General features: G+C 58.4%; 1 protein-coding gene across 1 annotated transcript in view; it reads left to right on the top strand.

The window, feature by feature from the left end:
* Positions 1-15,231, top strand: part of LRP1 (LDL receptor related protein 1) — a 69,814-nt gene that overhangs the window by 11,354 nt on the left and 43,229 nt on the right. The window contains exons 5-6 of the mRNA XM_035308956.1: positions 499-762; positions 14,121-14,283. Of these exons, the coding sequence (XP_035164847.1) occupies positions 499-762; positions 14,121-14,283 (427 nt within the window). The remainder of the gene's footprint in view (positions 1-498; positions 763-14,120; positions 14,284-15,231) is intronic.

The following is a 15,231-nucleotide window of genomic DNA, read 5'->3' as shown; positions in this document are numbered from 1 at the left end:
AAACCATATCCCTGAGCTCTACATCTAAACGTCTTTTAAAGACCTCCAGGGATGGTGACTCAACTGCTTCCCTGGGCAGCCCATTCCAATGCCTAACAACCCTTTCGGTAAAGTCTTTCCTAATATCCAACCTCAACCTCCCCTGGCGCAACTTTAGCCCATTCCCCCTCGTCCTGTCACCAGGCACGTGGGAGAATAGACCAACCGCCACCTCGCTACAGCCTCCTTTAAGGTACCTGTAGAGTGCGATAAGGTCTCTGCTGAGCCTCCTCTTCTCCAGGCTAAACAACCCCAGCTCCCTCAGCCACACCTCATTAGGACTTGTTCTCCAGACCCTTCGCCAGCTTTGTTGCCCTTCTCTGGACATGCTTGAGCTCCTCGATGTCCTTCCTGTACTGTGAGGGCCCAAAACTGAACCCAGTACTCAAGGTGCGGCTTGATGTGGTGCTGCAGCCACGAGCCGCGGTGCCCAGCCATGACCCCGCTTCTCCTCTCCAGAGCCCGTCGATCGCCCTCCCGTGCTGCTCATCGCCAACTCCCAGAACATCCTGGCCACCTACCTGAGCGGGGCCCCTGTGCCCAACATCACCCCCACCAGTGCCAAGCAGACCACGGCCATGGACTTCAACTACGTCGAAGACACGGTGTGCTGGGTGCACGTGGGCGACAGTGCCTCCCAGACCATCCTCAAGTGTGCCAAGATCCCCAACCTGAAGGGCTTTGTGGAAGAGCGCTCCATCAACATCTCCCTCAGCCTGCACCGTGAGTGCCTGTTCCCCTTCATAGCTTGCTCCCGCTCCTTGTGACCCCGCGTGTCCCAAGGTGTTTCAGTGGGAGGTAGCCTCCTGCAGGGCCAGGCACCTGGGCTTTGGCACAGGCTTTTCCTCTTTATTCTCCTTTTACCTTTGGCTTTCCTTTTCCTTCCCTTATTATTCCTAGCAAGTCTCAGGGCTTCTTTGTGCAAGTACATAACAAAAAATGATACGGCGAGGAGTGGAGGTGATACCTGCACAGAGGGGATGGGGCCAACAGCTCTCCCTGCTTCCTCTTTTGGTTTTGGCCCTGTGTTCTTCTTGCCAAAGTGGGCTTCGGTCTCCTGTCCCTCGGTAGGGGTTGAGACCAAAATCCTGACCCAGAAGTGCCAAATCCCGACCCGTCAGGCAGCCGGGTGAGTCACCGGCAGCCGGTGGCGGATGGTTGGTTCTGTTTGTGTCTCCCAGGCTGTGATGAGCGTGGTTACAGCACAGCCTCCTGTTTGGGCTTGCTGGTCCCAGTTGAGCAGTCAGGCAGGGGAAGGAAAGCTGCTTGCTGGGATTTCGGTGCTCTTTGACTCGGGCCCTCTAGAAAATGGAGGGGAGAGGACTGTGTGGGTGCGTGCCCTGTCTGGTCTCCTGAGAGCCCCGTGGGGATCGTGGCAGAAAGCCGCAGGCTTCCCAGGCCCTTCTTTCGTGTGCCCTCGTGTGCGCGTGGTGCGGGGCAGGTGGGATCAGAAGAGAAGCTGTGGGGGTGGTTGAGTGTCGTAGCTGTGCAGCTGGGATGTGGAAATGGCCCCTCGCTGCTTTCCTGTCACTGATTTCAGCCTGTGAAACCACAGACTGAGGCAGCTAGGGTGGGATTTTAGTATGTTCAGGGCATCACCATCTGGTTCTGCAGCCCTTGGCTGCCCGGTGTAATCCTCCTATTGATTTTACCTCTTAAAACCGGGAGTGCCTTCAGACAGTGGCTGCCTGATGCAATAAGGATCCCCATCCTTCGTGGATACGCTTTCACCTGATGAGCAACAGCTAGCGTAGCAAATTAGATGAACATGTACGGACGGATCTCTGTGAACCAACAGAAGTCTCTGGCGGGTCCATGGGCGAGGGCGTTTCTCTGCCCCTGGCAATGTCACGGTGGCCCGGCCAGGACGGGGAGAAGGGGCCAAATCCTGGCTGCGCCGTGGGGTGCACGGTGCTGCTGGGGACTGGCCCATGCCACCCTTGGGCCCCAGCTGAGCTGGGGCTCAGCGTGCTCCAGCTGCTGTGCTGCATGGAGGGTGTGCGTGGCACGGTGCATTTAGGCTTGCGCTGTGTATTTTTAGGGCAGTGTGTATTTTTAGGGAGCGGCCTCACCCTTTGCTCTTACAGGCGATAGCCTGAAATTAGGCAGGACAGGGCTGGGCTTTGCTTTCTGTTCCCCCCCAACAGTTTGAGGTCTGCTTTTGTGTGCTCCTTCTGCTTCTTTTAAGGCTTCCTCAAGTTGAGTTTGGTCTCTCCCCTTGGTTCACAGGAGGGTCCTGTGGGATTTCTTGCAGGGTGTTAGGGTTTTCATTTCCTGCAGCTGTGGCTGGTGGCCAGGAACCGCGGGCACAGGGGACGGTGACTGTGGCCCTGTCCTCCAGTTTATTGCCTCGGTCCGGGTTGCTGCAGCCTCCCTGCGTGGTCCGGGTGGGGTCCCCGGGGAGGAGCGCACATCACCGGCATGAAGGCTTGTCGTGGCCTCTCCGCTGCCCGCAGACTTGATCTAGTGATCTGGCAAGGGTAAGCTGGGTGCCCCAGCCATGCTGCCGGGGCAGAGGCTGTGTCTGGAAGGCAGGCCCACCATCCCTGACAGTGAGCAGCCTCCCTGGCTCATCCTGAAGCCCCTGGGGTGCTCTCGCTTGGCTTTGGACTGCAGGAGGTTAATGGTGTGGGCAGCAGGAGAGAGCTGGGATTATGCTCGAATCGAGGGAGCTGCGGAGGGAGAGAGAACTTTTAGACCAAGAGGCAGGCAGGCAGCGGGGAAGGACCAGAACCCCAGCGCCTGCTCTGCTGCCCCTCTGCCGTGCCTGAGTGGGGTCAGGCTTTGGGGCAGTTGTCCTGGCTGCTGTGGCTCCAGGAGGTTATTAACCCTCCGAGGACAGCCTTTTAATTGTAGAAAAGAGTGGAAGGCAGCTCATAAGACCATACTCAAGTCCAAACAAGAAAAGGTGCCTTGCTTTGCTTGTCCTCCTGATCTGTTGTTACAGCTGAGAGTAGGAAGAGGGGAATTCAGCTCTCCTGGATGAGAAAACTGCTTTTGCCCTGGGATGCAGGGAAGAGCCCCCTTTGCAGGAAGGAGGGTGGCAGCAGCTCCTGCACGCTGTCCCCACTGCTGGTGTGTGGTGGGTGCCTGCGCGTGAGCTGCGGAGGCTCTCTGTGGGGTTACATGGCAATAGGGTCACTCCTCCAGTGTGCAGGTGTGAAACCACCTCAGGTGTGGGTTGCTGAACTGTTTGGCTCTGGTTTTGTTACCTCTGATTTTCAGACAGCTGTTGGCCGTCCTCCCTGCCCTGGGTCCCAAGCCTGGGTTGGATTTTGGGGGGTTCTGATGAGGAGATGATATCACTCTCCTGCTTCTCCCTGTTGGGACACTGAAGAGACCTGTCAATCCAATTAGTGGTTTCTCTCTTCATTTGCTGCTTTATGACATTTATCTGCTAACAGCAGGAGCCAGACTTCCCTGGTGCCTGCTGCTAATGTGGCTTGAGTTGGCATCTGATGGGGAAAGACTGATGCTAAAGGGCTGAAAATTAGCAGCCCCCAGCTGTCACCGGTAAGTCTGGGATGGTGAAATGTCACAGCCCAGTTCTGATAGGAGCTGTGCTTCCACGCCTTTTTGTCCCCTCTCCGTTCCTGTGGAGAGATTAGTGTCACTTGTGTTGTGGGAGATGTGTTAAATGAATACTATTAACAGGGCTTGGCAAGACCCACTGAATGCTGGAGCTTTGCTTTTCCCATTTCTTGCACTGCTAAACCCTTTCTTCTATCCCAAGCCTTGAGTATTGATGCACTTCTTCATGGTGGCTGTCCCTTGGTTCCCAAAGACGTGCAGCCCAGGGACGTTTCTCACAAGCAGTGATTCTCTCAGTTGATTTGAGGCATCCTGTTCCCTGCCTCCACAGCTCTTCCAGGAGCATGCTAAAAATCAGAGGCTGGTGAAGTCTTCCACCCCTTTCTCTAAGAGAAGGCAAAAAAAACCAACAAAAGTAACAAAAAACACCTCATTTTGGAACTGAGTTATTTCTCTCTGCATCAGTCCGTGCCGTCTGCGGCAGGCAGAAGCCCTGGGCACCGCTCGTGTGCGGGAGCTGCAGGATGCGGCGGGCTCGGTGGCAGTGCCAGCACCGGAGACTGCACTGCAAGTGGGAGGCGATCCCTGGCTTGTGTTGCAAAGCAGCAAAACCCACGGCGGGGAAGGGGTGGGGGACGCGTGCCCCCTTATCGCAGCAGGAATTTGGCTCTGTTCCCTGCCCCCCTCTCTGCAGGGAACTCGAAGGCAGCACCTTCGCATCCAGACACCGTGGGACTGCCGGGGTCTGCGGTCAGCACCCCGGGGCGCGTGCAGCCCCTGCCCTGGGTCCTCCCTCGCCCTTGGGTCTGTAGGACCGCGGGGCCGAGAATGGGGAATGAGCTCTTCTCTGAGCTGCACAAGAAGGGCCTCGTCCTTCCTGCCAATGCTGAATCGCAAAAAGGGGAACTTGTTTCTTCTTTCCTCCCTTTCCGCTTTCTCTCTTTCTCTCTCTCCTCCGCTCTGTGTGAAAATTCCAGTCCTGTTTCTAATCAGGGAAAATCCTGGCAGGCACCGAATATATGCTCACATTCAAGGACAAAAAGGAGTGTGTGTTGGTGTGTGCAGGGGAAGAGCTGCTCTCTGCAGCTTGCAGAGGTTTTCCCCTGCTGCTCAGACAGTCGGCCCAGTGTCTGCTCGGACACTTCCCTGAGCCAAGCTGGCTGCTGGGAGCGGAGCTGCAGGGAGCTGGGACCCCGCGAGGGGGCTGCTCCCCAGCGGATCCCCCTCAGTCCCCAGGGAGCCCTGGGGGCAGTTCCTTCCACTGGCACTTCCAGCCCTGTCCTGGCCCTGTTATGCTTGGGGGTTCCCCAAGCTCCTGGCCATCCCCTGCCACCGTCCGCACCCCCGGTGCTGTGCCTGCTGTCTGGCCGCTGGCGCCGGGCTCTGCGGCGCTCCCAGGCTTCATCCCCAGCTCCTGCCGGCCACACGGGGCTCAGTTCCCTCGGCGGCTGCAGGCTCGTAGGGTTCATTTCAGAGCAAGACTTGACCCCAGTTAGGCCCTATCCTCCCCGGCTGCCCTGCTGATGCTCGGCAGAGGCTCGGGTGCCGCGGATCTCTTGCAGACCCACCTTGGTCAGCAGCTAATCCCCGACCCTTCGGGGACCCGTTAGTCCCGTGCATTTTCTCAACCAGATTTCAGCCTCCACGTGTTTCCTGAGACAATGTTCTCATTTGTTTGGAGTTGGCCTTCCAAGGAATTTCAAAGCAAAACAAAACAAAACAAAATCTGCTTTCAGGCTTTCACGTTGCTAAACCCCCGCTGGCTGAGCGGCAGGCTGGCCACGGGGAGCTGTGCCGCGCTCTGGCTGCCCCCTTCCCCGTCCCCGACCGCTGCTCGTTCCAGAGGCCCGTGGAGGTTTGCTGTGGGACCTCTCCCGCTGCCCCCCTTGCTGCTGCTCCTGCCACCCGTGCTCCCATCCTGGGGCTGCTTTTTGGAAAGGGCTCAGTGCATTCACAGCTGCTTTCATGTGTCCCTGAGTCCTTCAGGCCTCCCGGGCTGGCCGTTCGGCTGGCTCGCTGCGGGGTCACCGAAGGGTCGAGGGAAGCGGTGTGCTCAGGCTTGTGGTCGGGTAGGGTGACCTTAAATCAAATCTGTGCCTCCGTTCTTTACAGGTGAAATGAGAAAGGCAAAATCTGTCCCCGCAGCAAGCTGGGGACTGGGGTGCGTGGTCCTGCAAGGAGCAGTCCTTCAGGGTGCGTAAAGGACGCCGTTAATTGGCAGCAGCTTGACCCAGCCTTTCAGCATCCCAGGCTGGCATTGTGAGCGCTGCGATTGCCGCGTTAAAGCCTCAGCTCCCAGGATGGTGCGATCAAGTGATACTCAGCTTTCAAGAAAGGGAAGAGTTCATTGCTTTTACTATGGAAAAATACTAGAAAAACACGTGTCAGGAGACCGAAAGCAGAGTTTCTCAATGGATCTCCTGGTGGTTCCCCCCTGCCCTGTTCTTTCCCTTTCTTTTTTTCCCCACTTCTCAAACAACTCCCGACTTTTTGCATGGTACCGGTAGCTCCGCAGTGCCAGGGTTCCTTGCCCTGAATGCATTTATTGTGCTGCAAGATCCCCGGTGCCAGTACAGCTCATTCGTGGCTCTGGAGCTGGAGGTGTCTGAGCCTTGCTCCCCTCGGAGTGCAGGGGAGGTGGCGGCGGCTTTACCGGCGTCCCCACGGAAGCCGGGATGGGTCCATGCCAGCCGTGCCCGCGGCTGCACTGGTGGGGTCTGTGGGCTGGCGTCCAGGAATGTTGGCTGCCTGGCGGGACGCGGCCAGGGTTGCTGGGAAAAGGCTGCGGAGCCCTTTCTTGATTTATTATTTCTTGTTTTAAGGTTTGTTGTTTTCTTTGTCTTTTATAAAACAAGCCCCCAGGAAGAGGTTTGAAATAGTGGGACATTTGATCCCGAGTGCATTATAAACCTTAAATGATAACAATCTGGCCATTATTAAAATACCTTCCCGGGCAGCATCTATCTAAACAAGCATGTCTAGGAGGTTGTTTTCATTGACTCCATTTCAGCCCTGTTACTCGTAATGACCTGTTCTGTTGCCAATAAGCAGAAAGGCTGTAGGGCTTGGGACAAATTGATTTCAGGGAGATGTTGGTCTACAGAGAAATCCAAGTACGTTTCTTTCCCCACTTTGCAGGGAAAGCTATTTTTCTTCCTTGCTGCCTCGTTCTAGCCAAGAAAGAGGCTCTGATGTGAACTTCTTTGGCAAGAAAGAGGGATGATTGGTAATTTCATCTGCTGGTTCCTTTCTTTCTCGCTTTTTAACTGTTGATGACTGCTCTCATAGCAGCAACTCACGAGAGCCAGGGACATGATCGCCTCCTCCTGCTTCACCTGATGTGGGTTCTCGGGCCAGGGTGTTTGTGCCCACCCCTCGGCTCTTTGTGCTGGGGGGGGGTGAAGGCTGCGGTGTTTTCAGGCAGCCCCTTCGCTCGGTGCCTGCGCGGCTTTGTTCAGCATGGATGCAGATGTGGGACGGGCAGGGTGCTGGAGCTGGGGGGGCAAGGAGCCCTGCTGCGGGAGACGGGTTCCCCACGGTGCGAGGGGCTGGGCTGCTGACCTGTGGAGGCACCGATGGCTCCCTGGGGCCGAGCAGGACCCTGCTCTTTGGGGTTCAATTCCTCTTTGTGCTTCCTGCCTGAGAGACAGGGACGGAGGCTTGGAGAGGGCTGAGCAGGGCCTCGGCGATGCGTGGAGGCAGCGTGGGGCTGGGGGCAGCACGGGGCTGCCGGCAGAGCCCCCAGCAGAGGGGCTCAGCATGCCCCCGCTATGGGGAAGGGGCAGACCTTTGGCTGTGCTGGGTCCCTGAGGGCTGCGGGCAGCAGCCCCGTGCCACGGTGGCACCATGGGGGGGATGCAGGGGACAGTTCGGGGGGGGTTGGGCTCTGCTGCTGGCTCCCTGCCTCGCAGAGCTGTGGAGAGGGGCTCCCTGCGCTCCCCCCGTCCTCGGGCAGCGTCCATGCGCTCTGCCAAGTGAGGTCCTTTTCCTGGCGGGGAGCCTGCAGTGAGTTCTGGTTAAACGGGCCGCATTAAGTTTTCATTATGCAAAGGGAAAAAAAAAAAAAAAAAGAAAAAAAGGGGAGGAGGAAGAGGAAGCAAAAGTGCTTCAGGTTACACAAGAGCCTGCTCTCGAGGGGCACTGCCCTGTTAGGTGGCTGTCAAAGCCTTGTGCGGGGCAGCGGCGGGAGGAAGGCTCCAGCCTCTGCCGCCTCCTGCACGCATCGTGCATGGCTGCTGGTGCTGGAGAAGGGCCGGAGTCTGACCGTGCTGGGGGCAGCAGCTGCCCACCCTGGTCCCGTCCCTCCCCGCTCCCCACGCGGCTGCCGCTGCCAACCCGTCCCCCTCTGGCAGCAGCCAGGTGCTGCTCAGCACGGGCCGAGCCCTGTTTCCATGTTACTGAAGGTAAAAGGGCGAAATTAATTCCCCCAGTAATTGGGATCCTCTTGTGCACGGAGACGTGTTTGAGTCGAAGTGGCAGGGAGCGTGTTTATTCCTGCAAACGTCCGTCTGTCCTGTGCTGCCGCCGCCGCTCGCAGCTCACCGCGGCCGCGCTCTGCTGGGACTGCCCCTGCCTGCAGCTGTCCCCGTCTCAGCTGTCTTGTCCCTCGTCCCCTTGCCCTCCCCAAAGCACCCCGATAAAGCTCCTGTGGGTTCTCGCCTCTCCTTGCACCCAGGCTGAGCAGTCCATCCCTCGGCTGGCCTCTGCTGAATGCTTTTGTTGGTGGAATTGCCTCATTAGGAAACAGTAATTAAAGTCCCTTGGCTGTCCTCTGCAGCTGAGACAGAGCTTGCCCCGGCTCTGTTCTTGCTCTTCCCACCTCCAGTGCTGCAGCTGGGAAAAGGGGGAGCAGGCTGGGGCCTGGGGAAGAGCCCTGGAGCTGAGGAAGGCAACAGAGGGGGCTGGGCAGGGGGCAGGAGGGGGCTGCCACCCCCGGGGGGGGCAGTGCAGCTTGCGGGGAGCGCGAGGCTCGCACAGGCACGCGGTGCATGCACGGAGGCCGCAAGCATCCCTATGCACGCCGAGTCAGACATCCTGGATGTGGGCCACAGGCTCCCACCCAGCAGTTTCTCCTCTGAGCTAAACAGCTTAACAGAGTTTTTTTTTTTTTTTAATATATTTATTTTTTTTAGCTTGGTTTTCTAAGGAGACCAGGCTGACGTGATGGTGCTGGCTGTACCCACCGGTGTCTGTCCCGTCCGCAGCGCCTCCTCCTCGCTCGCAGGCTGGCAGCCGATGGCAGCTTCTGCTGCAGCGGCTGAGCCAGACCCTGCAGCCCAGGGGGGGTTCAGCTGACCCCAGGCCAAAAATCAGCTGCCCGGCATTGGCACAGGGGCACGGAGGGACCCCAGCCCTCTGCGGATGCGCGGTGGGACCCAGCCATCCCCATCCCTGCTGGCCGGGGGAGGCGGGTGCCCTGAGGGGCCGGAGTTTGTCTTTGTGCCTGTCCTGTTAGCACACTTTAATTAAGGAAAATTGTCCCCAGGAGCAGTGTTTATCCACGGAGCAGTTTGCCGTTACAGAGAGCGTCTTGTTCTCCGGGGCAGAGGATGTGTGTGGAGGGAAGAGACAGAAATTCCTTCAGATTATGGTATTATGTAAATGTATCAAACGGATCATTCCCTATAAAAAAAGAAAGTAGGAAACCAATGTATTTGAGCAGCCCTGGGGATTGCATTCCTGACGAGCCTTCGTTCCTCTTCTGGAGGCGTTTTTGAACTGAAACATTTGGCGACTTTTCCAAGCTTTTTCCTCGGCAGCCGCGTGCCGGGGGCTCCCTGTGTGCGGTGACAGCCCTGTCCCATCTCCTGGGCTGCTCGGGCATCCCGGGTGCGACTCCCGTCCTGCTCTGGTCACCGCAGCCGTAGCTGAACTCGTCTGGTTTTCCTTCGGCGGGACAGTCCGTACCACCAAAGCATCGAAAGCAAAAGATGTAGGTTGTTTTCAGGAGATGAATTTGGACCTAAAAACAACATGGGAATAGCAGAAGAGCTCGGCTGAGCTCCTTGATGTGTGCTGGGGTAAAGTAGAAATGCACCTCGTCAGAAAGGTGAGCGAGGGGCTTATGATTGACCTTGTGTTGGAGGGTGGCGGTGCTGTCAGCTGCCCCAAAGAGGGAGTCTGGTAAGGGAGAGCTCCCCAGCAGAGCTGGGACCTTTCCTGAGCAATTCCTGCCCTGTCCTGCTCCAGTTGCCCCGTGGGGAGTGCTCCCTTCTAGCAGTAGTCAAGAAGTAGGATTTCTTCCAGAGCGCTGTAGCACTTCGCCTCTTACACGCTTAGAAGTGCAAGAGTTAGGGTGAGCCCGACTTGCACGCATCTTAATTGCAGCTGTTCCAGAATTGTGTCGAAATCCATGTTTTAGTCTGAGACAAGATTGCATGTTTCCTTCCTCCTTGTGTCAGACCATAATTGATGTATTTGCAGAGTGCACAACAACTGATTCATGCAGAGGAAAGTTATGTGCTGGGTCAGCAAAGCTAGTTCCCCAAAAAACCCACAGTCTTACGGCGCTTGACTTGCTGTGGGGAAAATCAGATATTCCAGAGCTTGGGTTAAGAAAGGGAGAGCCTCCGGCAGGAGCTCAAGGGATGGCTGCTCTGACAGTGAACCGCGTGCGCCAAGGAGCTCCTTGTGCAGGACAGGATGCTCCCGGCCCACTGAGCACAGGATGAGGTTGGGACTGGGGGCAGGAGAAGGATATTGCTGGGAAGACTTGTAAGGGTTGGTGGGGCCAAGGACAGAAGTCCTAAAAACTCCAGCATACTCTTCAGCATGTCCCTTCCCCAGCTGGGAGCAGCGTTGCCCTTCAGCCTCATCCTTGGGCGCAGGTCAGGTATTCCTGCTGCGCTCCCCGAGCGGCTTCGTGCTGCAGCAGGGTCTCAGTGCGCTGTCAGAGGAGGCTGGGCTGGAAGTGACCTTCAGCCCAATGTAAAGAGCCGCTGCCCCCGTGCCGTGATGGCTGCAGAGGTTGCTTCAGCTTTCTTCTTCCACTGACCGTGGGAAGGAAAAAAAGGCAAATCTGAGCCCAGTGCCACACAGAATATTTTGTGGCAGGGACTTCAGCAAGTGCTTGGTCAGGGTCAGCGTGAAACCAGGAAACATCTGCGCAGGGTTGGTTTTGGAGCTTGCTGAAGTTGCCAGCCCACCATCGTTGAGCAATGTGCCACTGACGAACTTCTTGGGGCTGCCTTCCCTCTGTCCTCCCTCCGTGTGCCCCCTCCCTAAAAGGCACCCAATGCGCAGAGCCCCCTCCGGCATCCGGCCCCGCACCAGCCGTGTTTGTGGCCAGCGCTTCTGAGTGGGGCCAGCTGGCATGGGCCGCAGCGATCCGGCCCTAATGAGTGAGGTTAGTTAGCTTCTTCCAGGAAAAGCTTTAAAGTTCACATCCCTTCTTCTCTGTCCCCCAAGCTCCTTTTCAAACGCTAGCAAATAAATAAATCTTAGCAAATGATTTTTGCATGTTGCAATTGTTTGCAACACCCAGCGCCGATTGAGCAAGGAGGGAGACTTGAGTCTTGGCCGGGGGCCGGGAGATGCCCTCGGAGGCTGCCCCCACCGTGTTCCTCCCATGGTCCCTGAGCTGGGTCACTGAGAGGGCCTTGGCTGGGGCACCTCCTGGTCCACCCTGTCCGGCAGGGAATGGCGGGGGTGAGGAGAAAGCCCCGACCTTCTCTGCCCCCCCCTCCCCGAGCTGTAGTGAACTGGGGAGAGCTCTCTGCACGTTAACGCAGGGGGGTAAAAATTGACGTTTGCTAAATTCGCTTCCACTGAAAGTTTAAGAGGAAAACCAGGTTTAGCTGAGGCTACAAGAACTGATGATGATGATGATAATAATAATAACAACAACAACTGATTCCTGCAAAGGGGGTGGGGGGGAGGGGGGGGAGGGATAGAGAGCAGGGAGAGGGAGCAATTTGAAAAACAAAAGCCTTTGAGGAGCGTAATGCTTTCCAGCTGCAAAAATACAGCCTGGGAGAAGAGCAAGTGCTTGCGTCACCTCCAGCTCTGAGCCCGCCGCCCGGCCCCGCTGCCCGCCCGGCGATGCCCAGCTCCGAGCAGGGGCCGGGGTGGGAGCCAAGCAAGGACCCCCCCCACCGGGCCGGCAGCGCTGTGCTGGAGCCAGGCATTGCTGCTCCCGGTGTCCCCTTAGTCCCCAGGGTCCCTGGTGGAAGCCGTGATGGGGACAGGCATTGCCAGAGCGTCCCGGGAATGTGAAAGGGGCTGCGGGCCCTGAGGAGTGAGCGGTTTGCGATCTGCAGCTGGTTCTGGACGTTTTCCCTTCTGAGTTGTGTTCAGCCTTTGGATGCCATGCTTGTGAGCTTCCTCCCAGCTGGAGGAGCTGGAGACGAGCTCGAGCTCGGCTGGGAGCGCTCGGTGAGGTGGCAGCAGCCCTGTTCTCCTGGAAGGAGAACAAAAACGGGGTCTGAGTGCTCTGGGTTCTGCCAGACGGCAGCTCCTGGCCAGGGGGTGGAGGAGGGTGGTGAGGAGAGGCCAAATCCCCGTTGCAGGAAGGATTTGCCATTGAACGGCCCACGAAGCCAGCCCCCGGGAGAGCCTGAGCGAGGAGGGCTTCTGGTGGGCCGGGCTGGGTGCCCACAGGTGCCGGGGATGGGGCCAGGACTGCGCTGTCCCACGGGGTCCTCACGCTCCCCCCCCCAGCTGTCCTGTGACTCTGACTCAGCGCTGCGCGAGCTCCAGCCATCAGCTGATTTTTGGGGAATTTTTGCGAGTCCCTCCGGTGAAGCGTTCCTGGCCCTGGCAGCGCTGCGTGCTCATCGCTACCACCCCCTCCTCTCATCAGAGGCCAGTGAATCAGGGCTGGGGGTGGAGGAGGCGGGGGCCGGTTGGCGTGGGGAAGATGAGGGGGGCCAGGCCCAGCCTCCCCAACACCCGAGAACAGAATGTGGCCCTTGTCCACCCCAGCCCAGCTCCAGCCCGTGGGGCAGCAGCTCCAGCTGCCCTGGGCTCCCTGTGGCCCTGGGGGGCATCTTCTCCACCCCAGCCCCGCTCATCACTCGCTGCACATTGGGCTCTCCGTTGCCTTTGGCGTAGCTGCTTCGGTGCTGATTCCTGAGCTCTGACTGTTTCCACTTATTTTTATGAGATAAATCAGACTGGTGATAGTGGTGGGACACGGCGAGCCTCGCCTTTCCGGTCGGTCCTCAGTGCGCAGCCCTGGCCCTGGGGTGCTGCCAGAGAGACATCCCTGTCCCCAGGGCCTGGGCTTGGCCTGAAGAGCTGAATGGGGTGTGCAGCAGCGGGAGCTGGCCCGGGTAGCTCAGGACTTGAGGTTGGGGTTGGCACCCACAAAAACACTGGGTGTTCGTGAGCTCGGCGCTCATCAGCAGCTGGGCAGCACCTCATGGTGCTAAAGCAGGGAAGGGCGTGATGTAATCAGGCTGAGTCCTGCAAGCAGGGGGAGTTGGGGGCATTGCAAAACGTCCTGGCTTGATTCATGTTTTCCCTCCCTGTGCGCTCTGGAGCTTCTGCACTAGTTAATAATTCAGCAGTGTCTGGTCCTGCTCCTCTGGGGCTGTCTGGGTCCCAGCGCCACGGGGCAGTCGCGGTGCAGGGCCGCGGACACCTCAGCCCTGGCCCTGCTCCGCCTTGCAGGTGGCCGGGGACAGCAGCACGGTGTTGCTGGTCGGGGCGAGTGGCCCCAGGGTCCTCTCCAGCCAAAAGCACTAGGGAATAAAGCCCCCACTTTCCCCAGAGTACCCGGGAGCTGCAGCCCTAACCCTGTCCGTGGGCCAGGGCCAGCAGGGAAGGGGAGCCGAGCAGCACGCAGCAGCACCCTGCTTACAGGCAAAGAATTTGGGTGTATCAGGTTTATCCGATTTAACAGGCTTTTGCTGGTTTAATTAAATACTTAAACTCGGCGTGCCAGATGCTGTCGCTCACCTGCCTCAGGGCTCGGGGCGTCTTTGCAACGCTGTATTACCGCTGCCTGCTCCTCGCCCAAGCAGGGCCCTGCCTGCTGCTTCTTCTGGTCTTGACGCTGCAGTTTGTGCTCTTCTTCCTGCTGAGCTAGCCGCTCCTCCAGGAACCAGCTTCTGCTGCCTTCATCCTCGGGAGGACCTTTCCCTGCTGCCCAGCTGCCGCTCCTGCGGGGATCCCTGTGCAGCCACGTGCTGCATCGCCGGAGGCGCGAATGCTGGCAGCAGCAGCACTGCCCGGTGGTGGCAGGTCCCCAGGAGGGACAGCGGGTGCAGAGGAGGGGACAGGTTGCCACACTGATCCAAGGCTTCATGGTGGAGCAGACCTTTCCCCTGCCAGGTGCAGCCTGGGCCAGCGGGCACAGCCTGGGCAACAGCGAGCCCGAGGGGGCTGCTCTCGGCTCTGCTGCTGCCATGCAGGGTGAGCAGGGCCCTGGTGTGCTGCAGCTCACAGCTTCTTCGTGGCTCACGTGTGCTCACTCCTCAGCCATATCCATGCTTGAGGTGCCTGGTGGGCTGGGAGGTGATCAGGGAGCCTGCCAGGGCTCCTCCCCGGGCTTCTTCTCCCTCTCTGCCTCCTTAACCTCTCTTTGCTTTTCTTCTCCCATGGCCCAGATGTGGAGCAGATGGCTATCGACTGGCTCACGGGCAACTTCTACTTTGTGGATGACATCGATGACAGGATCTTTGTCTGCAACAAGAACGGAGTCACTTGCGTCACGCTGCTGGACCTGGAGCTGTACAACCCCAAAGGGATAGCACTAGACCCAGCGATGGGGTAAGAGCTGCTTGCTGGCTGGGAGGGTCGGTGTTGCTGCAGCCCTGCAGCGGTGGAGCAAGCTTGGGGGGGACCAGCTCCCAAACCGTCCGGTGGGCAGCAGGGATGCCGCTGAAGAAGCAGCTCACCCCCATGAGGGTCCCTCCGGGCTTTAGCTCTGCCTGAATTCAGCATTTTCTCTCCCTTGGCGGAGATCAGGGCCATGTGCTGTAGGATGGATGTGACAGCAGTTTTAAGCAGTCCGCTGGTAGCAGCTAGATTTGGAGAGAGTTTAGTCCTTAGAAGGGGTCAGAGCAGGCCAAGCCTGTCTGCTCGGCTGAAACTGCACGGGGGCAGTGCTGGACCGGTGCAGCACTGGGGGATGCCAGCGTCTAACCTGTCTTGTAATTAACTGTCCTTGGTGAGCAAGTGTGTTGTCCTTGCCTCTGGGGCTGGTGGCATCTCCTGTCACTGTGCCTGCATCTGGAAGCCCCTCTGCAGGGCACCATCCTGCTCCACCTGCCCAGGGCAGCGGGCTTGGCAGCGCTCGCTCCAACGGGACGTCCCCGGTAGGGATGTGCCCCGTGGCCAGGCTCAGGACGAGCCACCGCTTCCAGCTCGTGGCTGAGTGATCGCTGCTGTTTCTGGCTTCCAGGAACCGAGCTGTGTCAGATGCTTGCCTGGACTGAGCGGCTCCCTTGGGTCTCTTTATGCGGGGTGCTGCGATGCCGAATCACGGGAGAGGCTCAGGGTGTGCATGGCAGCTGCAGAAATGCAGCTCTCGGGTGCACGACACCCAAGTAGATGAGCTAGGTTGTGTTTTAACACGTCAGCTGGTGGAGGGTCCTGGACCTCTTCCTGGTGACACCAGCAGGTCTCAGTCTCTTGCACGTGTGGATGACTGGGAGCCTGTGTTCACGGTCCCGTGAGCGTGCAAACCTATGCTTGAACGCAAGCCCAGGTCTGCAA

Source organism: Oxyura jamaicensis, chromosome 33 (assembly GCF_011077185.1).
Source record: "Oxyura jamaicensis isolate SHBP4307 breed ruddy duck chromosome 33, BPBGC_Ojam_1.0, whole genome shotgun sequence".
Classification (NCBI taxonomy): domain Eukaryota; kingdom Metazoa; phylum Chordata; class Aves; order Anseriformes; family Anatidae; genus Oxyura; species Oxyura jamaicensis.
This window is presented reverse-complemented; position numbering and strand designations above follow the sequence as displayed.